General features: G+C 49.4%; 1 protein-coding gene across 1 annotated transcript in view; it reads right to left on the reverse strand.

The window, feature by feature from the left end:
• LOC104501574 (collagen alpha-1(XXIII) chain-like) overlaps positions 1-7,450 on the reverse strand; it is a 20,257-nt gene extending 12,807 nt beyond the window's left edge. The window contains 6 exon segments of the mRNA XM_010145402.1: positions 3-19; positions 472-588; positions 4,923-4,949; positions 5,623-5,649; positions 7,042-7,068; positions 7,421-7,450. Of these exon segments, the coding sequence (XP_010143704.1) occupies positions 3-19; positions 472-588; positions 4,923-4,949; positions 5,623-5,649; positions 7,042-7,068; positions 7,421-7,450 (245 nt within the window).
• Between the last annotated feature and the right edge of the window lie 1,502 nt (positions 7,451-8,952).

The following is an 8,952-nucleotide window of genomic DNA, read 5'->3' on the forward strand; positions in this document are numbered from 1 at the left end:
CTGGCTCGCCTTTGAAACCCTGCAAAAATAAAGAGGCCAGCATTGAAACTATTGCCCCTCGTTCTCCAGAATGCTCAGCAATAATTAGAGTGTTCAGCAGCATCGTGTTTTGGCCCATTTTTAAAATTAAATTAATTGCCAGTGATCTGGAAATTTGCAGCAGGTCATCTGAAGGCTACAGATCAGGGGGAGATCTCCTCCAGACTCTCCAAGTTACAACCAGCACCTGCAAACACATGCTCCAGGTCTAAACATTTGCTCCAAAATTGAAGAAGGATGACCCTCTCCTGCTCCCTCAGCCCCATGCCCCAAAGCTTCGCCGTATGAGCAGCTATCAAAGCCCAACCACTCAGGCTGGGGGCCCAGGGGTTGGTGTGGCAGCACTGGAGAAGGGGACACCCTTCACCATCCTCTCCCTCACTGGGGTGGTTGCTGCCCAGCATGTGCTCGCTGCACATCTCCCATCCTTACAGGGGGGCCTGAAGGTCCTCTTGGGCCATCTTTTCCTGTGTCACCAGGAGGCCCCCGGGCACCTGGGGGTCCAGGTGGACCAGGGGGGCCAGTGGCTCCATCTTGACCTTGATCACCCTGGAAGAAGTTCACACAGACACGATGAGATGAAGCAGCATTGGTAAGCAGTGGCCACGTGTTGCCCATAACATGCACTGCATCCCTGGGCCATCAGCACCCTGGCCTCTGCTGTCCCAGAGGAATTTAATTACAGATTCCAGTTGGGAAGGCTGGAAGTGAGCTTGTGACTGATTCATGCGCTTTGGGTCTGGTTCCTTAACCAGGATTTTCCTCAATGCCTTCCAACGAGGTTTTATCTCATTGAGCTCTTGCGCAGCGACTGCCTGCACGGAAACCACCGATTCGACAGTACCCAGAAATAACCCAGACCCAACAACACGCTGGCACAAAGCATGCACACACTTCCACAGCTTAGAGCACCACAAAAAAACCACACACCAAAAAAAGTAGCATTAGCACTATCCCTTAAATACAGCCAAGGTCCTACATTAACATCCTGCGTAGCTCCTACCCAGCATTGCCTGGATGCCAAGGAAAGAGCAGCAGCTCTCTGTGTGTGTGACTGGGGGGTTTAGAAGGTGCCCGCTCTAGAGGGAAGTGCCCCATAGGGTTTCACCACCCAGTTATCAGCATCTCACCCCGCGTCGGCCGCCGCAGCCCAGCCCCGGGGCTGGGGCCAGGCACATCCATGCGGCTGCACAATGGAAAGCCTCACGGAAAGGCTGTCTCATAAATCTTTTAGCAACATCTGGAAGGGTTACGACCAAGGCAGTATGAGGACTGTATTTAATATGTGGTCCACCCTCAAATCAGGGACAAGTGTGGGATTTTCAGAAGTCCTTAAGTGACTTAGCAGCACAAATCCCACGGCCTTTCAACAAGATCTGTGCTCCTGAATCACTTGCATGGTTGTTAAAAAAAATCCAATTGCAAACGCTGAACGCTGCATCTAATTATGTCAAGTGGCTCCCGCTGAATTCTACTTATAATGTCACTTCCAGAACACAAGGATTTAGACAACTCTAGTTTTAATGCATTTTATTTTACAATACCAGCACTGTTCATATCAACATTTATTGGACCTGGCTGCTTGATTCCCCACTTCCCACAAGCAGCCAAATCCTAAAATTCACCACTTCCATGTCTCTCTTGAAAAATCTCCCCCTAAATTCCAATGGGGTTTCACTCAAGCGTGCTCTCAACAAGCACCTCTGAACGTAGCCATGGTAGCGACAATCTAAAACAGCAATAGTGCACGATCAGCCAGAAAGAAGAAACAAAAGCAGCTCAAAGAATCACAGCAAACCAGCAGCAGCACAGCTGATACGTCTACCTTGAGCACTCGCCGGCTAAAGACAAGCCGATCGTTAGCCAGAAATCCGTGATTGAGCCTGGGAAAAACCATCTAGCCAGGTGAAGTGGGAGGCAGAGGAGGAAAGAGCAAGAAGTTAAGATGAAAGCACGGCAGAAAAAAGAGTTTTAAAGGCTGCAAATACCAAACAATATCAAAATTAATTGGTGCCTGAGGAGGAAACCATCTAGGTAGCCAACAACGGTTGTTCTAAGGTTCTGGGTGCACTGGAGCTTGGCAGGCTCCAGAGGGAAACGAGCCTCTTTTCATGAGTTTACTGCACAATAGGACATTCAAAGCAGCTGGGGCACAGAGGACTCCCTACTGCAGGCCTTTCTGCAGAATAAAGAGCATTATCCCAGTTATCCCCACGGGGGACATATCCCAGCATTTCTCCCGAGACCAAATATTATAGTTTTTGTCAGAGGCTAAAGTGAATACTGATGTGTTCCCCAGCCTGCAAAACGCAGATAAATCTCTCGGATTTACATGATGCAAAAACAATGTGTTCAGACCGTGTCAGTAGTCATTGCTATTGTCTTTTAGCTTTTCCACTTTTCTATCTAGGGAGAAGCCGTACGACATTTCCCTTCTCAGGACGCTCCTTGTGTCTCCTTTTCCCTCATCCATCCCCACGCCCATCCGTAGGAGGCCCACGGAGCAAAGCCGTGGGAAGCCCTGCAGGGACAGACAGCCCATCCTCCCAGGGAGGGAGTCTGGCTTATAAAAACAGACCTCTCCAGAGGTGTAGCAATATATTTGATTTGAAGATGAGAAGTACAAGCACAAATATCAGGGCACAGCAGTCCCAGCCTTGGCAGCATCCTACTTCAATTCTCCCTCTCCTCCTCAGAGCAGAAGGAATCTGTTCTTGGATTCTCCCTGTAAATACACTTACATCAATTTTGTCAGTGTATTTGAGTACGTTTATTCCCCATCCTGATTAGGTGACACTGCACAACAGCCTCCCTGATGCTGTTTACAAGCACTGGCGTTCAGTGTTGAAGACAACCCAACGTGAACTCCTTCCTCAGCTCTCCCTAACACCTGCATTATACACAGTGACACAAGCAACAATCCCCTTTTTGCCCACGCTGGCAGCAGATTGTATTAGAGACAGAAAGAGAAGCAGCACAGACACAAACATATATTCATTATCTAATCCCTCACTGCCTTCACCTCGCTCCCACTGCAGACAGCGCCTCCGAAGCCGGCCCAAGCGTTATTCTCTTTTACTCCATCATTCCTAATGATGATATTTTTGTGTTCACTGACACACTATCCCCACGCCACCACCCACAGACACGCGCATTTACGAGGAAGGCGGCACTGGGTATATTGCTAGTTATTCATCCTCCCATTGATGCGATGACTGGCTGCCACACATCTTGCAAAACGAGCCAAAGCCACCACTGACACTTGAGGAAGAAGATAGATTAAATTAAGAAATAAAAAAATCAGTCTGGGCCAGATGGTATTAAGAAGTTTCATATCCAATCCGCAACCTCGAGTGACTAGAGACATGAAGGAAACTTTTCAGCGCCAAGCACCTACTCTGCCAGCCTCGTTTCTCCCCCTTTCCTCCCGAACTGTTTCTGAGCCTTTTTCTTACTCTTGAGCAAAAACACATAAGTAAAACTAAAAGTGAAGCGAAATCTGGACAAATGTGAATCAAGAGAAAAAAAGCACGGATTTTTATTGGTGGATTAAAACATAGAAGAAGCGTTACCTTGGGAGCTGACACGTCGCCCTGCCAGTCCAGACAGAACTGGTCCCCAGAGCATCTGCCGCAGCGCAAGCAGGAGCTGTGGCAGGAGATGAGTTCTGCAGGATGGACCACGGGGCCTCTGGAGCCTGAGCAGCATCTCCTCCACCATTGCCCGGAAGCCACCTACAGCCCCAGCCAAGGACTGAAACCTCTTGAAGCCTTTTCTGAGTATGTGAGTGGGCACTTCGTCAAGGTTGACACCTTATACTGAGCCCCTCCTTAGCCACACAGAGCATAAATCAACTGGAGAAATTTTAGGGGCTCTCAGAGCCCAAGAGTAACATTTCCAAATGCACCCAAGGCAGTTGGGAGCTGCTTCAGAAAATGACACCAACTTCAGTAACTGACTTAACAGCCTCTTAGGGTTAAAAAAGGGAGATGACCGAGGCATCTCTGCCCGACATTAACCGCTGAGGTCCTGGCTACATTTCCAGCAACCGCATCTAAACCTACCAACTGACTCTTGGGCACCAGCTCCAAATCCAGCCTCTGCACAGGGCCGGTATGCCAACAGGCATACCCTAGCACATCCCCGCCGTGGGGTTTCCAGCAGGTGCCCATAACCCTCAGCCAGCTGCACCTCCGTTACTGTGACAGAGCCCACCTCAGAAACACCACCTTGCGATGAGTTCTCTCCTCTTATCCCTGATACGGGACCGTGGGACAGCTCTGTCCCCCTCGCGCCCCGTGGGGATCCATCCTGATGCACTGCAACTCAGCTATGCAGCCCCACGAGAGACATTTCCACAAAACTCCATTAATTTCTGTATGTTACAGCCAAAATGGTTTTCCTTCATCATACGGTTACTTTAAACGCTTGATTTTCAAAGGCAGCCGAGCTATTGCCTGTGTGCCACCACACTCCCAGGCCGGTAGCTCAGCAAGAGAAGAGGAACTTCCCATCCTACGCAACTCTGTGCTGAGCCTTTCCTTGGGACACCAGATCTTACCACCATGTCCTGGTGCTCTGCTGCCACTAAATAAAGAGCCCAGCTTCAAGAGAAGCATAGAGCCTGCCCCTGACACTGGAAGAGGGAATCAGGAATAGGAAAGTCCTGTAAAGGCAAACCCCCGCATGACGTTCCTGAAGCTCTTTAACTCTTGTTTTGCCATGGTCAAAGTTAGGAAAACCACCACTGCAAAGAGCTCTGGTGGCAAAATTAAATGTTTCCAGAACTGTTACCGTAACAAAGCTGCATGACGCCTTGTTTTGTGCAGTGACCAAACCCAACCAGATTTTAGCATAAATCAACGTGCCGTGTTACTACTTACCCTCGGGCCGATGTCCCCTGCTTCTCCCTGCGCATCAGGCAAAACAGCAAGGGTCAGCTATTAGAGTTCGAATTTCAACCACAAAGGACTGAGCACAGGGTCGGCTGGACGCGGGAACAGCACCAAGGGAAGCAGCAAGAGTCCTATTGCTTAACGTATTCAAATCCAGGGAGGAGAAGGGCTCGAGACAACACAATAGGGAATGGCTCTGCCCTGGCAGGCGATGCAACAGATAATAAATCAGAAATAGCAGATTCTTTCCGATGCTAAGGCTCCCCTAGCAACTGCTTGTGTCCTACACTTGTGAGGCTTAACATCACTTTCTGTACAGTAATGACCTTCTGGCTGCTCTAATTTCTCAGGAGGAGGCGATGCAGCCCACAGCCTTGCTCTTGGAGGTTGTACGAAGAGTGTTGTATGCCACTCTCCAAATCCTTAGGGGTTACCAGGAACACTACGGCATGGATGAGCTTTAAGGGCACACTTGTTCCTCCTACATTTTTGCAACTTTTTTTTTCCTGCCCTCTCCTTCCCCGGGATTTTTCCAACAGCCACCTGAGAACCCACTGTCACAGCAACTCATCCCAAACAAAACCCAGTGGCAATGTCATGCTGGTGTATTGGGGTAACCTGAACTAAAATAATTACAGCAGAATATACAGCGCCTTCCCCCAAAACAATGTGTTAATGCCGTCTTTACCTTTTCCCCTTTCGGTCCTGGAGGTCCCTGGAAATACATAAGAAGGATCCGAGTTAAGAAACAGCAGAATCACAAATGCACACAACACCAAAACCAAGGAGATTGCACTGATCCGCTCACGAACCGCAGCCACGTTCGCTATTAAGTAACACACTGCTTCACACGAGCAGCACGCCACTGAAAAGCGCCACCCAGGCCCTGCCCGCTCCTGCCAGGACAGAGGAGCAGAGGAGGACTGGGGCAGGTCAGGCAGCATGACAGCCACTCGCAGACGTGTGGTTCTAAATAGATGCAGGAAATTTCTTGAAGTACTAAATCACTTCTAGAAAAACACATGCTCAGCATATCATTACAAGAATTACACATCTGTTCAGAATAAATAAGGAGGATGGGCTGCTTTCCTTGGCCTATCTGCTGAAGCCATAAGTCATCTTCCCTCTAAGCAGCTCTAAGACAGACAGGCAGAGACACATTGCAGCCCCAAAGAGAGCTGCGGAGCCACGGTTTGATGTGGCTGCTCTGCACCCTCCTTCCAGCACAGAAAAACACCGTATCTCGGGGTTCAGCCCAATTCCCAGTGTTTGCCAAAGTGGGACCCAGTGGGATGCAGCGGGGGAAGGTCAGCAGAGAGGCTGGCAGCATCTGCATCCCACACAACATGCCTCCCGCTGTTAATCTGGCTCCGAGCAAGGCTACTGGCCTCTTGCTTTCATGGAAGAGATCATGAACAGTCTGGTTTGAGTTTGGCTTTTGATAAGTTTGCTTTTTAGCTGAGATTTTCCCTGCCTCTCCCTCAGACGTCTCACTCCTGCCCGGTGCACACACAACTCACAGCCATTCGCATCCTCGTGCCTGCCAAGGGCAGCGGGCACAGGAGTGCGGCTGCTGGGCTTTGCGCTGCTCTTCCATCGTGGGGTTGTGCCAATCCAAAGCCAAGCCCTGAGCACAGCGGTGTGAGCTTGCCTTTTATTTTCTAATGCTTTATTCCTAGATTTTTTCATTCACTTTTGTCATCTTCAGGGTAGGATAAAAACAAACCACGGCAATGTACAGCTAATAAGAAAACACTCCCCAACTCGCTAGAAATAAGTGTCTGGAGTAAGTGTCTTTTCGATTTCAAAGACTGAAGGACTTCTCCCCACTCTGAAGACCACAGCTGGTTTAGGACCAGAGCATGAAAAGATTTCAGATGGTGCCCTCTAGTGAACGTGGCGGAATGGAGTGAGACTGGACATGAAATACAGCGCTGTGACCTCCTGCAGCGGCCACCCAGCGGTGTTACAGACCACAGGGTATTTTTCCTAAATGCAGTTTTGTCTCCTACGCAGTTAAATCTGTAGTAATGAGTAATAGTTGAGATTCTGCCTATCTGTTGCAGAGCAGCGTGAATAAAAACATTTGTCACTCAGTACTACTTACTGGTTTGCCATCCAAACCCAGAGGCCCCTGAAAAGGGAAGGAAAAGACAGTGTTATTAAAAGAGAAATAATAATAAAAGGATCAATCTACAGACACAGCAGCATCAGTCATGCTCTGAAAGAGGCTACGTTACTTATATACTTGTTCCTTCATCCATGCAACCCAGCAGGAAGGTCTCACAGAAGTACAGTAAGAGGCATCAAACAATTTGCAGAGAATGAAGGAGCGTGAAAGGAAGCGACAGGAATAGGATTAGTGACAGGGATGAGGTGACACTGCTCTGGCACAACGCTCGGGACTCCCTGAGGTGCCCAATTTGGTTAAACTGGGCGGATCCCAGAAGTGATTATCTGAACAATTGCTTTTGCTGAAGCTCTACCATCTCATCCAAGATGTGGGGATCAGCCATCGCCCTCAGTCCATAATGGTAAATCTCGCTGACGGGGTGTCTTGTGGTGGAGGAAGGAGGGGTGCACCTGCCCCACAGGCTGATACCAATGACCTTTGCTCACCTGCAAAGCTGGACACAAGCTTCTATTTGCAGGACCAAGCAGTTGGTCCTCTCAATTCTCCCCCAGGTCTCCCTTTCTAGAGTTGCCGTAGGAGTGACATGATAAACGGTTATTCCCCTGTTGTTTCTGGCACGCAGCCCTTAACTCAAAGCCACTGAACACATTGGGCCGTAGGAGACCTTGCTTTTGAGAAAGACTGACCAGATGCCCGTGGACGAAGCCAAAGGTGTCCCTACTGTCAGCTGGAGCCGGCACACAGGCACTTGGGGATGAACAGAAGCAGTTCAAAACCCAAATTCTATTGATCCATAACCAACCATCCAAGATCTTAAAGCCTTTCCTCACTTAAACCCAAAGCAGGCTCAGCCTTGCAAACTGTTCCTGAAGTGACATGACAACAGTTGCAAGCCAGCAAAACCCTCAGACACCTGACTCATTCCCAGATCTCCAACGTGCTTCACTGGTTGAGTATCTGCTCTGGAGGCAGCTGCGGGCTGTGCCAAACAGGGGCACCACGTGCCTGCCCTGTCCCTGCGGCAAAGCCTGACCCAGCGCTGCAGCACGGTTGACTGCTCCCATGACCTCAAATCCAACCCTTGCTCTCGTCACTGCCTGCTGCTAATTCAAAGGTTACGCTTGCAAAAATGGTACCTTGGGTTGGAGCACCCACTCCCTCCTATGCCTGCCCATCACTGCACACGTGTGCTGCACGCACACACCCTCCTGGCTCCTTCTGCAGACGTGCTGGGCTGAGACATCTCACACTGCAGCCCTGTACACCGGGAGGACCTACCAAAGCAAAGGTACTTTGGACTATGGTATAATGCAACAAGAAAGCATCAAACTTTTCTGTATTTCTTAGGAAACTGATTAGGGTGAACCTTTTTTAGTTCAGCTTAAATCAGTGACAGTGAAATTGAGCAAAAAAGCAAAAGGTCTGCAAGAGAAGCCTAAGGGCTGCGTTAAAAATAGCATCCTTCCAAGGTCACTGCTCTGGCCATCGATAAGGAATAAATCAGTCTGCAGTGGCTGTGGTGACACGGCTCGGACTATGAAACCCTGCTCTTGAAATAGGAAACAACACGGCTCCGGTAGGAAGAGGAGGTAAATCCAGGCGGCTGAATCCTGCGCAGGGCACCGGTTCCTGTGTTACAAGTCCTGGAGAAGCTGTACAAGAGATGTTCACCTGAAAATAAATGAGGATTTCCTTCATGTGCCAGATTGCTGAAGTGGTGAAATGCAGGTTATACGGTTCGCATGACGGTGGGTACTGCTTCCCGTAAGGAACCACCAGTACACAACTGCTGTGCAGCCGTAACGGAAAACACCGCGAACACAGCCGAGTCTGTTAACGCACAGGCTTGCAGGTCAACTGCCAAACTGCTACTACCTCTGGCTA

This window comes from Buceros rhinoceros, unplaced genomic scaffold, assembly GCF_000710305.1.
Source record: "Buceros rhinoceros silvestris isolate BGI_N320 unplaced genomic scaffold, ASM71030v1 scaffold15341, whole genome shotgun sequence".
Taxonomy (NCBI): domain Eukaryota; kingdom Metazoa; phylum Chordata; class Aves; order Bucerotiformes; family Bucerotidae; genus Buceros; species Buceros rhinoceros.